General features: G+C 38.8%; 1 protein-coding gene across 2 annotated transcripts; it reads right to left on the bottom strand.

Moving 5' to 3' along the window:
* Window positions 1-4,344: 4,344 nt before the first annotated feature.
* Window positions 4,345-17,153, bottom strand: tsr1 (TSR1, ribosome maturation factor). Of its 2 annotated transcripts, none has more exons than XM_014474644.2 (15): window positions 16,984-17,153; window positions 15,677-15,780; window positions 15,353-15,581; window positions 14,281-14,415; window positions 13,711-14,165; window positions 12,859-13,003; window positions 12,451-12,632; window positions 8,120-8,331; window positions 7,871-8,030; window positions 7,661-7,771; window positions 7,448-7,580; window positions 6,011-6,127; window positions 5,738-5,878; window positions 4,700-4,774; window positions 4,345-4,615 (listed from the first exon to the last, which is right to left on the bottom strand). In XM_014474644.2, the coding sequence occupies exons 1-15, from the start codon at window positions 17,108-17,110 to the stop codon at window positions 4,437-4,439; spliced, it is 2,505 nt and encodes an 834-aa protein (XP_014330130.1). In that variant the 5' UTR covers window positions 17,111-17,153; the 3' UTR covers window positions 4,345-4,436. The 2 variants fall into 2 exon arrangements, with proteins under 2 accessions (XP_014330130.1, XP_023207881.1); XM_023352113.1 differs by having other exon boundaries at window positions 15,677-15,776; window positions 16,984-17,072.
* Window positions 17,154-18,645: the final 1,492 nt, after the last annotated feature.

Raw genomic sequence — 18,645 nt, 5'->3', positions numbered from 1 at the left:
TTCCCCTTCTTGTCACCCACTAATGTTTTATTTTAATTTCCCAATTCTGCACCTCCCCTGTCCTTTTCTTTTTTTTAAATAACATTCTTTTACTGTACATCCCTTATCGCCCCTTCCTTTCCCCTTCTTTCTCTCTCTCTCTCCTTCCGTTTCTTTATCCACATCCAACGGAAAAACCTCTCACCCATTATATCTCTGGTGAGAGCCAACTGGAGTGTGGTGGCAGTGAACTGGGAACCGCAGGACATTCCTGATCCCAGCAGCACTAAAGTCACCAGCATTTGTGTCCTCTGATGAGAGCGTGTGCCAAACACACACTTCACTTATGGGCTGGAGACAGTCTTACCACGTCGCTGTTGGTCCCCCCCTCCGAAGGCAGCTAAATGTTTATCTGTTGAAAATTGATAGTGTTGGGTGAGAAGGGGCGGGCAGGGGGGGGATTTGTGCTCAACTTATTTTTGCAGTATCTTGACTCCTCTTACCACCTAGTAAAGCATAAAACAAATGTTTTCCGTCTTTAAAAGATGTAAAAAAAAAGTAATAATAATAATGAAATGTCCGACTTCTTTAAAATGAAGACAAAGAAAATAAAAAATGTGCTTTCTTCTGAACGCTGTCACTTCCAGTTTGCCCTCCTACACTGTAAAAACCAAATTTTACCAAGAGATTTTTGGCCTATTCCAGTGCAAATAACTTGAAACACATGTAACTATTGAGCTTGTTTTAAGTAAATAATTACTTACTTTTGATTTTTAAAAAGTACCAGTTCCACTGGTGGATTGTTCGACTTTTAACTGGACATTTTCCCCAAGTTACAGGTGAATTAATTTGACAGTGGAGCTATAAGTGGTGAGATAAAAGTTTTATCACGTTATTTTGCGATACTATTATGATATCGATAAAATCGATGGTAAATACTATCCTTTTTTCTTTATTTTTAGGTAACTTTATGACTGTGTGTAACGAAAATCATAGCTCCACAAACACAAATAGTGCTCTTGAAAGACATTCCCATTTGTAACGCGCATCTTTAGGACACAAGTCTCATCAAGTCATGGGATTTGTGTCAGTAATCTGAACACAGGAACTGGATTTAGTCATATTGCCAGATTGTTTTTTTTTTCTTCTGTTTATTAATACTCTCATCAAACAAGCAGTTTAGAAAACAAAGCCTATGGGTAGGTTTAAACATCACTAATTGGAATTTATAGTGGCAACAATAAATACTTTTTTTTTTGACCATGATAAGAAATGTATCCCAATAAATGATAAACAATATGACAAGTTTTCACCTTAAGTGGAATTTGTACTTTTTAATCAATATTAAGGGATTACTGACCTAAGACAAGCTCCTATGTCTTGCTGAAAAGTTAATTGCAAAGCTAGTTTTGTCCTATTTCAAGTGTACTTAGATATTTGCCCTAGAAACTAGAAAAAAATAAAACACTTGGTAAGATTTTGTGCTTTTGCAGTGTAGGGGCCAGGCAGCCATTCTTTTCTTCTTCTTCTACTTTTTCCAGCTGTAATCAAATAAAAACAAAGTGAACTTTTAACTTACTTTCTTTCTCCCTCACCTTCTGATACCACAGACACGTTGGCATGCCTCTGCGGTTCAGACCCGATTCAATGCGGGGATGAATCATGCATAATCATGTGAAGGGTTCAGCATTTTTTTGATTTTTTTTTTTAATGATAAATACTGAATGTCATATAAATCAGTGTTTTCTTACACAAGAAGGAACGGGCCAGGAGGGAAGGACACAAAGCTGGAAAGCTTTAGTTTTAGTTTTTCAAAACAACAAAGAGGCCGTGATCCGAGTGTGTGTGTGGGGGTGTGTGAGTGTGTGTGTTGACTGGATCTGAGAAGAAGGGGTATGGGTCAAGACCACCGTGGTGAGAGAAAGAGTTTTATCAAAGTGTTTTAAGATGTTAACGCGTCACCTCTGAGGATGTTATGGTGTACAATGCCTAACAGAAGTATTTTTCACAATAAAACCACAAACATCAATGTCACGCATGTCAAACTGGAGGCCCGCGGGCCAAATCTGGCCCGCCTGAATGATTTATGTTCTGGGGTTTGCAGCCTTTACAGTCTAAAGAGCCATTTTTGTCTTCAGTCCAACTAAATAAAATTGATTTAGACCTTCTGATGGGAAAAAAAGGACAATCTCTGGTAAGTATCTACTACAGAAAATCTGTTGTAAGTTTTAAATAATAGTTATTTCATTCCCATTTTTAGGTTTTAATGTAAATGAAAGCATAAACTGTTTTCAAAAAAGATTTCTAATCTGGAATGTTGATATTTACACACCGTTTCCAGTCGAAGAAAAATAAATCTAAATAAAAATGACTGTTACAGTTAGTGTCATTACATTGTAGAAATTAAATTGTTGCATTAAAAAAATTTTTTTATTAAATCTATTTTTAAAGCTTCAAGTATTTCTTTATCATTTTCAGTCCAAGAGCCATTGTGGAAGGTCCAGAGAGCCATTTGCGGCTCCGGAGCCGCAGTTTGCAGATCCCTGCTCTAAACTCTAGAGGGCCATGAAAATGGTTCAGTTGTATTATTTTGTCAAAATTAGGTTTTGCCAAAGTACATCATTGTGAAAAGACAACAGTGACACAAATCAAATGCAGAAGTTTTATCAATACATTCTACCACAACCGGCTCTTCGTGGCCCAAAGTGAAATTGACTGACGCGCCTCATCTATGGAGTTTAATCAAGACCAAAACACAGCATCTCACGAATACGGGATGAGAGGACGACAGCGCGTGGCCTTAAAATGCTTACAAATAAAATTATGAAAAGTGTGACGTTCACTTCCCTTTACTCCGATATCTTCAAATAACCGGTTTAGTAAATTACTAAATCACTACAATTCTAAAACACCAAAAAAATTTAATAATTTTTTTTTTTTTTTTAAAGTTAAAAAAAAAATCTATGTCATCGTTCACAACTTCTCCTTACGGCTGGAATTATATCAGAGAAATCAAGCTCAATTAGAGAATTTCCAGATGGAGCGCCGAACGGAGATGAGAATCGAAACCCTTTAGAGTTTGCCAAAATTCAGGCTCATGTGCAACAAGGCGAGACCAAAATGTCATCTTTTGACCAAAGAAGTTAAAGCCGATATCCCACCACCCCAAAGTGAAACATGGTGGCAGCCGCATCACTCTGTCTGGATGGTTTTCTTTAGAAGAGACAGAAGCTGACCAGAGGGAAAGATGGATGGAGCAAAAATAGCAGGAAACCTTTATTTGATGCTAAAGAGTTGGCATGTTTTACTCAACTAGCTACATTTTTGCCTGCTGATGAAATCCATGTGCTCAAATGATCCAGTGCAAGTCTAAAACTGAATTTAATTGGTAAAGTGTGGCAACATTTTTAAAATTAATCTTTTCCATCCTTTTGAAACTGGGGCTACACTTTGTACTTTCTAGCTGTGCTAAGCTAAACGAGACCTACCCTAGATAAATTGCAGCCGTAGCTAAACCGTTTGAATTCAGGGGGACTTTACAAATAGATTGTTCATGTAAAACTGAAGTTTTTCCTGTAATATGTCAAAATGTGAAACAGATCCAGAGGTATGAATACGTTTGAGAGGGACTTCAAGAACAGTGTGCTTGGAAAACAGTTGTTTCCATTCCTTTTTCTTCCCCCCTGCCTTTAAACTGATGTAATGTTGGCACTGCAATGCATTTTGAAACAGCTTACAAAATGCCTAATCTTGTACTTTCCACAATTGTTTTCTGCATCAGGCTCATTCTGAAACCAGTGGTTTATTTCACCCCGATAGCCTCTCTCTCATTTCCCCTTCCCCCCCCACCCCCCCACCTTTGGACCAAAATCCACTGAAGCATGCCTGTGATAAAAGATAATAAATACAACCTGACAGCTGCTATTTGTCCGAATTCTGAAACATAATTCATTGATTGAAGACAAGAATTTGTACTTTAAGTACGACTTGGGAGTTCTCGTGCCGTGATTGCACTTCCTCAAATATCACATCATCTCTGTGTAATTATTTTGTCCGTGTTGCATTTTAATGCGGCTGAAGGCTACACACGCGTGACTTCAAAGACTGAAATGATGGATGACGAAATGTTCAGATTGTTACAAGTTGTTGTAGCAACACGTCCTGCATTTGTTTAATCATTAAGTGGAATTAATAATAATAATAGCACAGTGCTCTTTGGTCTTGCATCAAATCTGCTTGACCCTTATTTCAGCAAAAATTGAATTTGAAAGTAAAAAAAAAATGTATGATTTCTTATTCCTTACTGCCATCTAGTGGTTCAAAAAAAGTCAAAAGCGGCACAGAAAATCAGAACTAAACAGATACTTAGCAAGATATTTAGTTTATTTAATAGGATTTTCACTTTTTAAACATTTCCAAACATTATCCGTCTCTCGTGTTTTATTTTTACTCTTCTTCTACTCCATATCCAAGTCGTCCATTTCAATGGTCACCTCTTTCTTGAACCAAGGCAACTGCGGGGGAACGTACGGGTCGAACGTCCAGCGAGGATACGCTCTCTTGTACAAATTCATTAGGACGGTGTCCTGGGAGCGAAGCTGATTATCAAATACGCATTTCATGTGACCGTGAGTTCCTGAAACGATGAAGCAAAAAATATTTAGAAGTCCCATTGGCGAGAAGCATTTAGAAAACGAGAAGAATTTGGCCGTTTCCTCACCTAAAGCATCCTTGATGTGGCCTCTCCTGCCCCATTTTGTCCGCAGCTCCACCGGTTTGAACCACATGATGTCGTCTGTTGCAGGAACGAACAAAAACAATAAAGTCTAGCAGAAACACATGCTACCTTCTCTTTTTTTCTTCTGACAGCCGTATTGTCTTCATTTGAAACCTTAAAGAAGTTCCAAGCTACAGCTGCCATGTTCCCTTTATATTACGCTGCATTCACATGGTGTTGGAAGTTTCTAATTAGGGAGTCAGCATTTAATGTTTTCATTTCTGTAACGCAGTAATAAGTATAATATCACTTTTAACTATTACTAATATCATAACAGAGTCGCTCCCTGACGTGAGGGAGTTTTCAAATTATTTATTTTCAGTGGGATAGATGTTTTCTCCAATTACGCCGACGCTGCTTGAACGTAGGCCTGTCGCAATAAGCAATGCATCGCATAATAAATTAAAATAAACTTAATGACTTCCATCAGCATGATTCATCATTTTTTCTCTTTCTACCAAAGACAGGATGATAAGTCTTCACAAGCCCTTTTTTTGGAGAACAATTTTGTTTACAAAGACTTCATAATCCATTTTATTTGTTGTTTTGGATATTTTAAATGTCTTCCAGTTCCAGTGTTAAATATTCATTAGAATTGAAAGTTTATTGATCTTTCAGAATGTGTTCTTGCACTATTAGGCCATTACTATTACACTACTTCAAAATGCTCTGAAAAACAACAATATTATCGTTTATCGCAATAACTTCTGGGACAATTTATCATCCAGCAAGATTGATTTCGACAGGCCTACTTGAATTGTGTGAATGTCTCAGGCTGGAATGGAAGCGCTTCATTAAAAAAATATAAGCAAATAAAGCCACGCCACCGAATGTGTTAACGGTGCTAACCGTTATATCGGACATTGTCATTTCTTGATACTCGGTCGATAATTATCGTGTCTATAATTATCGTGCACCCCTAAAATCCAGTAAATATTTCGCAAACAGCATACAGGAAAGAGTAATGGGCCGTCTTCTCACCTCTGTTAAAGAACATGTAGCGGACGACGGCTGAACGCCTGTTGATTTTGAACGGGTGTCCGCTCAGCACGATCCGCTTCAGGACGACGCGCTGGGGGTCGCAGCTGAGCAGGCTGCCTGTAGCCACCAGGTCCTGGACGCCTGCAGAACACACAAAGAAAAGCAAACGACAACTCAGAGCGACACTAGACGAGCCGACGGGAGTAAACTTGAAGACTGAAATTCCAGGAGAACACAGAAACGACTTGAATAAAAACTAGTCGATGATCTCACCGTCATTTCTCTGTTTGAAGAGCAGCACTCCCGCAGGGGGGAAGGTGATAGGGGCATACACCGACACCACGGTGGGGGCATCCGGCCTCAGGAAGCGCTCCATCTTATGCTTGTCAGCTGGAGTACAGGACAATACTTTTGTTATGCATTTGCCATTATGTAAAGAAATAATAATAAAAAAAATGTAAGGGAACAGATATATAGAGGTTTGCAAAATTATTCTATGGGCTGTGCAGACATTTTTTTTTGCACAAAATCATTCTTAGATAATGAGATTTTAGAATGAGCTGTTTTAGGGCTTTGTCACTTTAAATTTAAATAAGCTGCTGCTGGCCACGCCTCCCAACTCAACAGTAAGACTCACAAGTGAGAAGCAGAAGTGGAGCCTCCTGCACGACGAGCGAGAATGCAGCAAGTGGTTTCTTGAAGGTCAACAACTAAACACTTCTTTTTTCCAGCAGCCATTGGACAGCAGTAAAACCAGCTGATGCTCCACTTGGGTTGCTAGGTAATGGAGCTGGGCTTCGCTGGGGTTGCTAGGTGAAGGGCAGTGCCTGCTGATTTGTGACATTTTGGAAACCGTTCATTTTCACCAAAAAACATCGACTTATTGCCAAAAATGAAGGGTAGGGTGATTATTTTAAGTCTTTGTGCTGTTTTTAGAAGCAGTAGAAACACAAGTAGAAGTATAAAAAATGTGCAAAATGTGATTTTTGCATAATACTTCTACTTTATCAACAGATGTTAATTTCCACCTTGTTGCCGTTTCAGGAGGTGGAAGGATATTTGTTTGATCATGTGACAGTGATCGAGATGCAGCACAGGATTATGGTGTGTTTACCTGAGCAACCTTGCCAATTTCTTATTGCACGATTGATTGATTGATTGATTTTCTAATATCTCGCTCATTGATTGGATGACAAACCGTCTTCAGTCTGGAGCATCGGTCTGTATTTTTTGAAAGGCTGTTTTCTTTTTCAGAGACTTCAAGATCCATTTTATTTGCAGTTTCGGTTGTTTTGTTTATTTAGTTTGGATATTTAAAATGCCTTCCAGGTCCAGCGTTAAATGATTGTTAGAAATGAAAGTTTATTGATCCTTAAGAGGATGGAATTGCATTATTATGCCATTATATTCCTTGGAAATTGTCTCAAAACAACATTATGGTTTATCGCAATAACTTCTGGAACTGTCTTGCAAAATTTCTTTTTGTGACATCATAGATTTTTTTTATTATAAATAATTTCAGTATTGCTGTGGAAATATACACTACAATACTTGCAGTTGTAAGTAAAGCAAAAAGATTGAAAAAATAATGGACTTTTTAAAAATATGTTCTACTTTGTTGGTCTGTCACATAATGAAGAACTGATGCCATGAGACGACAAAAAATGTGGTTAACATTTAAATCTTCTGCTTGATGACTAAATATCTCACCTGTAGTGTGCTGAGAGAATATAGGGGAGGCCCGAAACCTTCGAAATCCACAGTGGAACACCAGTTCCTCCTTGGTCTTGATTGGCTCTGTGTTGCTGGGGTGCCTCTGCACCAAGAGGTGCATCACTGACATCTGTTCCAAGCGGGAAACAATTCATAGTGAGTCCAGAAAGCAGCACGCCGCGCAGTCTGCGACTACGACGGATATGATACCTTCTGCTCGTGCGGCAGCAGAGACACCAGCACCAGGGGCTTGCCAGACTGGACGCTCTCCATGACGGAGAAAGGAACATCGATGATGTGCAGCGTGACGTACCAGCCGTCCTGGAGGCAAGGACATGTGGTCAGAAAAGAAAGTTCAAACTAATATTTGTTTGTAACTTAAAGACAAGTGCTATTTTTTGTTTGTTTGTTTTTCGATACCATGGCTCCGTCCTCATCGGCCGCAGCCTCCGCCAGGATTCTACGGCGAGTGCGTTCGAAGCTCTGGAACTGGAATATGCGTGAATAATCCAGAGGCAGGTTCTCCATGGGGTCCCAAGGTGAGGAGCGGAAACTTTTCAGGCCCCTGTAGCGCTGAAATCTGTGGGATGAATCAACTGTTTGTTTTTTTTTCCCTTTTTTGTGTTTTTCTTTTAAACTACGCCTCCTCCCACATGAAAGGTCGCTGACCTGATCCTAGCTGGAGCGTCGAGGGGCGTGTCCACCTCATCAGGAAACAACTCGTGCGATCGCGCCTCCCGGTAGCGCTTCAGGCCTTCTTCTTCTGCTGCTTCGTCCATGTTGTCGTCGTACCGCTGATCTGCTCCACCTCTCTCTGTGGAGCACACCTCCTCCTCTTCCTCCTCCTCTTCGTCCTCCGAAGCAGCTTGGGAACCAGTCTCCTGGGCAAGAAGGAGGCGGAGCAAAGAAGGATTGAATCTAAAGTACTAACCACCCGCCGATGCTTTTATCGTTTGACGTTTTGCGGAACCATGAAAGAAGAAACAAAACAGTAAAAACGAGGCAGATGACCATTTGTCTCACAGTATAAACATATATTCTCAAGTCGAATTGACCTGAAGAGGAATGGTTCTAAATAAGAAGAAGGAAGATTTAGAGAGTCACAAAAAAAACTAAAACATATAGCCAGAGCTCTCAGGAAATAGATCAAACCAAGACTTTATTCGTTTAAGTCCAGACACGTATTCTATTTAACGGTAGGGCCAAAAAGATTAAATTGGCTTAATTGTGATGAAATGATTAATGAAATAATCGTCAACTAATTTAGCAATCGATTAATCATTAACTGGACGATTTACAGCTAAAATCAGCTCCTTTTTTTAGCAACAAAAAGGCAATTTGCAAAAAGAACAACGCAGTGCAGTAACAGTGCAGTAATTAAGCCAAAACTGTACAAAAAATATACAAATTTTGAATTTAAGATAAAAAAAAGAAATTTTCTTCTAAATGTGTTCTACTCAGAACTCCTTAATTTGAAGTTTTAGCACCTTTTAACCCACTTCTTGCTATTCGATTATCAGTTAATCCAAAAAAGTAATCAACCGATCAGACCAACACTGTAATGATCAAGATTTCACTAAACGATTGCTGTTATTGCATATTAGCCATAAATGCTAATATCTTCTTATTTAAATATAGGAATTTAATTATTTGCTTGTTTTTATCTTGTGATGTATTTAATGTTGTAAAAAATATGGGTTAAGTGATGAAATGAAACATCTGCGGAATTTGGCAATGTTTTATCTGATTAATCATCAAATTACTTGATAGAATAGTCGATTACTAAAATAATTGTTAGCCAGAGCTCTGTTTAAAACATTTTTTTTCTATTTTAAAAATACCCTGTATCCATGTCCTTCGATTTCATGATCATGCATTCATTTATGTTAATCTATCTCTTTAAATCCCTGCAAAATACATCAAAACTTGTTCTAATGTGCCAAAAAATGTGAACAGATTCAAAACAGGATAAATACTTTTGCAAACTTAGCTTCCTAACCAGACCAAGTGTAGTAACTGGGATTGTTTTATTGCCAGTGAGCAAGCTGTGTTTGTTTGTTCAGAGCTGTTTGTGCAGTAGCGCTTCCTGAAGTCTGTGTTGATGTATTGGACGTTCTCAATAGATGGAGTAGGCATGAATGGGACTCAAAATGCCTTTTATTTCATGGCACGGCCATCTCAAACTCTGAAGTCCAAATAGGGTTCAGCCTTCCTTGGGAAGTTCGGTTATTTTCATACAGTTTGCGTCCGGATTTACGAAAATGGCAGGATGAGGACTGTATGAATAGTGAAGAGTGCCAAATTACAAGAAATAACTTCTAAAAAAAAATTACTAAAATGTGTCAGAAATGTTTTTTTAAATATAAAAATAACTAGACATTACTATTTCAAACAGAAACCGTGACACCCGATTGGCTGCTTCAAATGGCATCGTGGAAGAAACAACTTCTCTGGGTCAAATTCTTGGCTAGAATAACTTTATCGACATAATTCAATTGTTTCAGTTTTATTTATCACAAACTGGGTGAGCAACTCTAGCCTCTATATCTCTAGCTTGGTCTAAAATATCTCAAATAAGTTCAGGAATGAGCGTCGGCCAACGATAGCCGGTGTTAGCTAGTTAGCCAACGTTGATCCTGTCTGAAGTCTGTGGTAGCCTGACCACAGTAAGCCCTCTTGTAGATAAGTTAGAGATATTTCAGGCCAAACTAGGGATACAGAGGCTGGGGTTGCTCACACAGAGTTTGTAATAAATAAATTACAACAATTTATTGAAGTTATTTCCAAACCTACAATAAAAATACTAATAGAGTCATAGCTAGCATGTTGCAAGTTGACTAGGCCCGCTGTCTGAAGCAGCCAATCGGATGTCAGGGTCTCCATAGAAGCAATCCTAATCCTGCCCACTGAATTTGACAACTAAAGTTGACTATTTAAATTAATTCAATTTGTGCTACAGCACAGGAACATAAAATATTAATTAAATCATGAAATAGCTACATCTAATTTTTAAAAATAACATAAAAACATTTATTTGAAGTGCATATAATTAATTCTACATTTATAACCAGTTTTAAGAAATTAATGACATATTTAAGTAATTATTTCTTAAGTTATTTATTTTAATTTGGCACTCTTAACTTGTTGGAATTGTTGCTTTGGAAATGGAGGACTCTGCCAAGGATGCAAAGCATGGACAGGACTTGAGGCATCCTCCCTTATCATAGACCTTACTTCCAGTTGCGCTGCATGTGTGGGAGGAATGACTCATCAGCGGTCGCTCACATGGCAAATCACAGGAGAAGTGTGACACATGAGACGAAAACACACAGCATGGGGTTGATTCACAACCTCTCCAACATCCTCGCCGCAGTAATAATAATCACTGTCATTTGAAGTGCCCCTTCGCCTATTGTTACCCCGTACGACCTACGTATTCCTGCTCGCTAATGCCGACATCAAATGGACGCGATTAACAATTACGGGTCGTAATGAGCCCTTTTCATAAGGCCAGCTTCCCCTGCTCCCCCTCCGAGCTCCGACTTCTTTTCAAACGCCTCTGGAAACAAATAAATGCTCGACCCCTCCCTCCGTCCAGACAGGAAGTTCGGTTCACAAGACAGGAAGACAGGAGGCTTCTCTCGGGACTCTGGCTCCAAACACTATTGTTGTGATGTGGCGAGCAGCCTGGCACTGCAGGCTGGAGACGGACACAGAAAACAAACAGTGCCTCTCAGCAGAGAGGTGCACTGTCCGTGGGTCACGTATGCACCGCTCGGCCGCTTTGCGACTTCGCCACCGTCCCGGTCGCCATCAAAACGATTGCGGCATCTTCCAAAAGCGATCTTGACCGTTGGACTTTTTGTGATTTGTCACCCCACAGACACAAATTTATATAGTCTTTGACTCGTACGGCCAATTGAAAGAGCAGTGAAAACATTTCCTCACTCATCCATGGCAAAGGATACCTGGGTTTGGTTTTGAAATATCTAACAATGAGAGTGATGTCGTTTGTTCACTCGTGTTCTCTAACAATCCTCTGAGGCCTCCACAGCATAACTGGTTTTATGCTAAGGTTAAAGTTCAAAGTTCGCATCTTAAAAGAGTCCAAAAAAGTAGCACAAAATTGCTTGTCCAAAACGTTTGAGTTTCATATGAGTGGGGAATTCTTTTTATTTGTTTGTTCTTCAATTTCTCTTTGGCTATGTGGTGGTCTTCTGGTGTTTGTTGAAATTTATTTTTGAGAATTTAGCATGATTAAAGGTTGATCATGGCATTTTCTTGTTTTGGTTGTATTGAATAAACATGGTCAGCTAATCTGCCTCGCTCAGATATCTTTCGTCGGCACAATTTGTGGAACATGCAAACGGACAAATATAATCTGTGGCACCTTCTCTGGGCTTTAGACCCAGGGAACGCAGACAGAAGATTTACAGTTACACCGTCGAACACTAATGCATTCAGCTGCTGAAGAAAGCAGCCGCAGGCATTTATTCATCTTTTAAATTTTTTTCCAGACAGCATTTGGGTTTTGGAAATGGAGTAAACTCTGTGATGCCGTCTAAATCCTCTGGGTAAAACGTGACTTAAGAGCATTTTCCCCGCTGACAACATTTAGCTTTTTTTTTTTTATTTCCAATTACTTTTCACCAAAATCTCTTTGGTAGCAGACCAGCTCCTCCGGGTAAAGGGTGTTTCACTTCTGAACAAACTGCGAATGCCGATTGGTCAGTCGGTCGCAAAACCCACTGGACTGACTGACACGTGGCATCATGTCAATGTAAAATATAAAACAAACAACAACAAAAAAAAGCTTAAGGGCTGCGAATATAAGGCAATGTGATAATAAGCTAAACTGTTACTAAGACAAAATGCAACAGGAAAAAAGCTGGCCTATTTATGTCATCATGAATAACATTCAGTTGTAATAATTATATTTGCTATTTAAATCCAAATGAGCATTTTCTTGAACAACTTAAATCTGTCATCGGTCAGCTTACCTGAGAGTGATTCTCCTCATCCTCTCCATCCATAGCTTCATCCATTAGGTCATTGCCATCATCATCATCATCACTGCTTTCTTCATCTGTCTCCTCCTTCTCATCTTCGTTGATGATCCATGTGGCCTGGTAGTCAGACGTTCCCTTAGGAACTTTCATCACACGCTTGTTCTTTCTGGCCTCTAAGCAAAGAAACGAACATCCAGGAGAGTAACGTGTTACCCTGCAGATAATACCAAATGCTTCCATGCATGTGTAGGCGTATTAGTGCATTTCAGAAAACTGAAAATTTGATCTAAAGTAGCTCCGATTGATTCCTGAACCTTTACGATTCATTACAAATCAAGATATTCATGTCTTCAGTGATTTTTTTAAAAAATTTTTATCTTAATTTCCCCATTTCCTCACCTTCAGCGTCGAGCAGCTCTTGTTCTGTCGGCCATGTCTGCTCTCCATCCATGGGATCCACCTCCGCCTCCGCCTGCAGACTCTCCCGGCTGGACGGGTCTGCCTTCATCAGCACTCGCACCGAGGCCTCGTTTCCATCTCCGTCCTGCAAACCACAAAATGACAACGTGTTACGCTGACGGCAAGATTAAAGATGTTTTAACATTTACGTTTTCTGTTGTTTTGCAGGATGAAGCTGAACCGTGTCGTGTTGAAGGAGTCTGGAGGAGTTGAGCGAGGGAGGCTTTTCTGTTCTGAATGCAGACATTTGCTCACACTCTTCAGCATTTTTGTGAAAAAGGTTTGTGCAAACGCCATATTCCTAGTCAAAGTTACCATACTGTGAGAATCTAACGCTAAAATGAATGGTTTAAGCATTTAAGCATTATTTTTTAAATCAACACACATTTAATTACTATACCTGTGATTAACATTTAAAAAAAACAAACAACATACATTTCATTCACAGAACAGAAGATTATTCAAATGTAGTTTTGAAAAATTTGCAAAACTTTGGAGCTCCATATTCCTGAACAAATGTGAAAAATGTTTAATGAATTTATTTTAATTAATTAAAGGGATTTTTTTTATGGCCCATCACAAGAGAAACACAAAGTAATACATTAATAACTCTCCAATAATATAACTTTAATTCAGTTGTCCATAATTGCTTAGTTGCAAAATAAAAGACAGTTAATATAGATAAACTGATATGACAAGTATTTCTTTTTAAACCGTTTAATCATTACCCTGCTACATTTATTTGATCAAAATTCTTGATGTAGACCATGATGCCTGTGGTTTAACATTTACCTGCATCTCAACATCTCTTCCCCTTCCAGGTTTTGTCGCTCTGACTGTGGTCAGGTTGAGGGGCAGAGGGTCCGGCGGAGCGTCGATCTGACTCAGCTGAAAGTCCCCGTGCCCGCTGATGTGCACCAGTCTGTTGGCGTGGAGGGCACGACCTCGGACGTACCCGGACACGCGCAGGGTCCCCAGGCCGCTGGGCCCGCCGCCACTCCCTTCCACAGGGTCATTTGGCGTGAACGCCACGCGCTCAGCCAAAAGATGGGAGCGTCTGGAGCGGAAGCCCAGCTTTCGTTGCCTCTGGCTTCCCAGGTGCCTGAGGAGGAGGGTGGTGTCTTGATCCGAGTCCAACGGGAAGAGGCGGCTGTCCGGGAAGCGGACCTCTGTGATCTTTGACAGAGCTTTTCTGAAATCGACCCTCTTCTTCACTGAGATGTCAGACAAACCTTGACACACCAGAGCTACACGGGGAGGAGGGGTGAAGGGAGAGATTTAGGAGAAATAAGATCTCGGAAGACAAAAACCAGGAAAATAGTGTCAAATTTTCCACATATTGTACAAAAAATGGGAACCAACCGTGGCTGGGGAGGCCCTGAGCGAAGAGACAAGACAGACAGTGATCTCCGTAAGTGTCCCAGCCTTCAGTTGAGTCCAAGACAAACACCAGGCTGTCTGCAACCTTGGCAACATCCAGCAGGGAGTGCATGTCATCTGCCCAAAAAAACAAGGAGAAGAGCTTGAAAATTGGGGGGAAGAAAATCTGAAACTACATCTATTCTGAACTCTACTTTTTATTTTTATTTTAAAAAGTTTGCAGAGTTGAGCAAAAAATAAATAAATAAATAAAAATTGCAAAAACTTCAAAAATATTCCCAATATGTGAGTTTGTACTGTGCAGTCTTCCTTTCCATTTCATGAAGAAACTATTGCAATAATAGTTTTAAAAAATGTAAAAATATTAGAAATGCACAACCCAGTTTGCCAATAATCGGAACAATGGTCATGTCGATCCATCGACACCCCAAACGGGAAAATTATTAGTCTTTTAAACAATGTAGAATTCCCCACTTATTAAATCCATCATAACAAAGTACCCCAACCATATTCAGCTTATGACCAAACCAACCAGCAGCATGAACTTTGAGACTGCTTCAGTTCAATAAAACACAGAAGGGGAAAGTAAAACTAAAAATGGCAAACAATTTTGATTAAGCTTGGTTTTCTTGTCAATTTTCCCAGAAATATCAACATCTAGTAAAAGAAACTGCTATATATTCTGTTTTTCTTTGTTTTAAATCTAAAAATATAAGTAAAATATTGCTTCTTTAAAAATTATAATAGCTTCTCAGTGGTAGGTATTTAGTAATAATTTTAACAGTGTTCTTTTTTTCAAAAGACAATATAACATTTTGCGACTCTAAGTGGCATAAATTGCCTTCAGTTCACATTGTAAAGTAAAAGAAAGCAACAAAAAAAGAAGAAAAATCCTCTCTCAAAGTATTTTGACATTTAGCAAATAATAGATGAAAACAGATAATATTGTTGACACTAAACTAGAAATATACTACTTCATTTATGCAACTTTTTAAAACCAAACTTTTGATTTAAAAAAAAAAAAGCACAACAACAAACATTCAACAAAATGTACCTGTGCTCTGGTTTACAAATGTGAACCTCTGTTTGAAGCGAGGCATAATCAGCCCGAAACTATCTCCGACGCCGCTGACGCATCGCTCCAGGTGCGCCACGCCCCCGGCGCCTTCTCCACGTAGCAGCTTGCTAACCGCTCCGGCGTCGGCGTTGGTATGCAGGGACACCACGGCCACCAGGTGAGGGGGACCGTCCCTGCTGCCGAGTCGTCGCTTTTCCGTCAGAACCTACGGGGACAAAAAAATAATAATAATAATAATTAACTTTTGCAACACAGGTCGGAAATTTCAAATATTTTCTTCTTCACGTGGATTGAAATGACCTGGTCTTTCTTCGTTTTCCGAAGCTGATTGGCTTTATGTCGTCTGTCCATCTTCCTCAGCTCTTTCCTCTGTTTTTTAGTAAGGGTCATCACTGACACCCTGCCTGGGAGGAACACGGGAACAAGGACGTTAAAGTGACAGAGTTCTTTTTAAAATCAGGAAAACTGGGGGGACAAAAGGACAAAGGATGTGAAGTTCTAACTAGGCCTGTCGCAATAAGAAATAAATCAATCGACCGCATGATAAGTTAAAACAAACTCAATAACTTCCACCTGCATGATTTATCGATTTTCCCTTTTCCCTCTTTCTACCAAAAACTGGATGACAAAAGTCCTCAGTCTGGTGTTTTGAGCTCAACTACTGCTTTTATTTGTTGTCTTGTTTATTTATTTGGGGTATTTAAAATGTCTTCCAGTTCCAGTTTTAGACATTTGCTACAATTCAAAGTTCATTGATATTTGAGAATGTGTTCTTGCTTTATCATGCCAATATCATCGTATTGCATGGTTTCAAAATAACAATCTTACGATTCATGGCAATAACTTCTGGGACAATTTATCGACCAGCAAAAAATAATTATAGTGACAGGCCCAATTACAACTTTGCACTCACTGCGCGTTTTCTGTTGAGTGGTTAAATATCAAAAGGGCAAAAGTCAAAAAAATCTAATCAATAGCAGTCCTTTAAATAATGAAAATACTGTACAATCTCAAATTAATAACACACAAATCCCGTTACTTATTGGAAAACGAAAACAGATGCAGCAGATCCCGCAGGACACATTTACGAACATTTAAAATGAGATTTTCCAAATTAATATATCAATGCGAGTTAATTTTAGATCGCACTCAAAAGTCAAACGTAAAAATGTAACAATTATCTCAATTTCTTCTTCAACTCTACGCAACAAAAGAGTTTCAATAGATTTATTTGTTTATTTTCTAGTTTATGAAAAAAAAATTAAATACGAGTATTAGTTACAATGAGGAAAAGTGAGAGTTTGCATCTTTATAAGTACTGATGCAAACACTGACCATGCATTTGATCACTGGCTGCAGAGAACAGATCGCCGTACATTTGACTGCAACTCTCACACTACGGCTGCACGTAGATCCAGCGGAGAACTTTGAATATCCCGAAATGACCCGAAGTCGGACTAAACACTGATGTCATGAACTACCTGACCGAAACGTGTGTTATCTTGTCCTCTCAATCCCTTCTGACTGCAGAACACGTGAGTCAATCAAAGCAACAACCACAAAGAGTCAACGACATCTGTAACACTTCGCCGCGGAACAGGGCCTACCTTTGTTTTCTCTTTCAACTTCACCTTTCGTCCTGTGTTTGCCATGTTTGTGTCCCTTATTTTTCTGTTTGTAAACGCCGGCTCTGTGGCCTTGTTGTTTTTCTTCATTCGCAGCCATTTTCGCCATGTGCGAAGGTAAGCTAATCGACTTCCTGACTTCTCTGACGTCACCCCGGAGGCGTGTCCTCCAAAGTGATTTCATTCTTCAAAATAAAAGCCTCTCAACTATGCTATTCTAGCACCGATTGTGTCGTCTTCTCCCGTTTCTCGTGAACATTTTAAGATGAACCAATTACATTTAAATAGATTTCATATTCAAAATAAAGTTCTCAGCTAATCTGTTGGGATACTTACGGGTTATTCTTAGTGCTGTCTTTTTATTTCTATTAATGTGAACACATACTTCGACTTTACCCCTGGTACGCCTACATTTCCACACTGAGAGACAAGTAAAGACTGTTCTGTTCGTTCTATTCTATTCTATTTATTGTTTGGAAAACTTATATATCTGCAAGTCAAATTTTAAACTTAAATTTTAACCCCTTTCTGTTCAAAAGCTGCTCCTGCCAATGCCGTCAAATATTTCAAGGCGCTTATGGTTAAAACCAGGATAAAAGCCAGCCAGTTCCGTGAGATATACTGACATCTACTGGCCAATCAGGGCAAGTGTAGAAAAGTAAATTGTATGGTTGATGACTGTCGTTTCAATTTTATTTTTGGTAAGAAAAAAAAAAGAATTTAGAACAAAAGTCAGCAAAATATCAGTAATATCACCTTTGTTTGCTGTATGATTTTTGTAATCAGATTCATGTCATTGTTGCTTAAATGTTGGTGATATGCTTGAAAAGGAATATTTAAAAATTCAAGAACATTACATTTAACATTTTTTAGACAACTCTAAAGTATGCGGCCACAATTTAAACAGTTTAGAAGTATCTATTATTTACTTCTCATTCAATATAGTATCACTAATTTGTACAGATACACTGTGTAAAGGACACTATTTTTCTTGGAGAGGATTACAAAAAAAAAAAAAAAAACACCATGTATGTTTGCAAAGTACCAGAATAATGATAAAAATGTAAGTATTTTATTCAAATTCATACCCTTACATATATTTTCTTAGTGTTTGACATACTTGCCTACTTTGGTATCATTCCACAATTTCTCACAGTAGTTTTGTGGAATTTTGATCCATTCCTCCAAGAAAAATAGGCCTATTTAGTCAACTAATCCGCTATCTCAGTACAAGAGTTGTTTCACTGTGCGTAATGCGCTCTTATTGCAGATTTGGTTAGAATCTCGCAAACATCTTTTGCTTTTGTCATTGCACCAAAACATGAACATTTCTCAGACACAGAATCAAGAGATGTTCATTCAAACCACCTTTGCACATTTTTTTTCAGTATTTTGAAATAGTCGACTTAAATTAGTAGCTCTAGAGCAATTTGCTTTTTATTTTTATTTGAGGAATATTGAATTATCGCTACTTTTGCTCGAGTGTATTGTCGCTGGAGATACTCTTGTTCCGAAATAGATGCATTAGTTTCATAACTTTTGTAGAAAAAAAGACATGGCAAATGTTTCTTCTGTTTTCATTTTTTATTATTTATTTATTTTTACTTTAGTCTGTAAAATACTCAAATTTACAAAACATTTTTA

Source organism: Xiphophorus maculatus, chromosome 18 (assembly GCF_002775205.1).
Source record: "Xiphophorus maculatus strain JP 163 A chromosome 18, X_maculatus-5.0-male, whole genome shotgun sequence".
NCBI lineage: Eukaryota > Metazoa > Chordata > Actinopteri > Cyprinodontiformes > Poeciliidae > Xiphophorus > Xiphophorus maculatus.
Note: the sequence above shows the minus strand (reverse complement) of the source record. Positions and strands in the feature narration are given on the sequence as shown.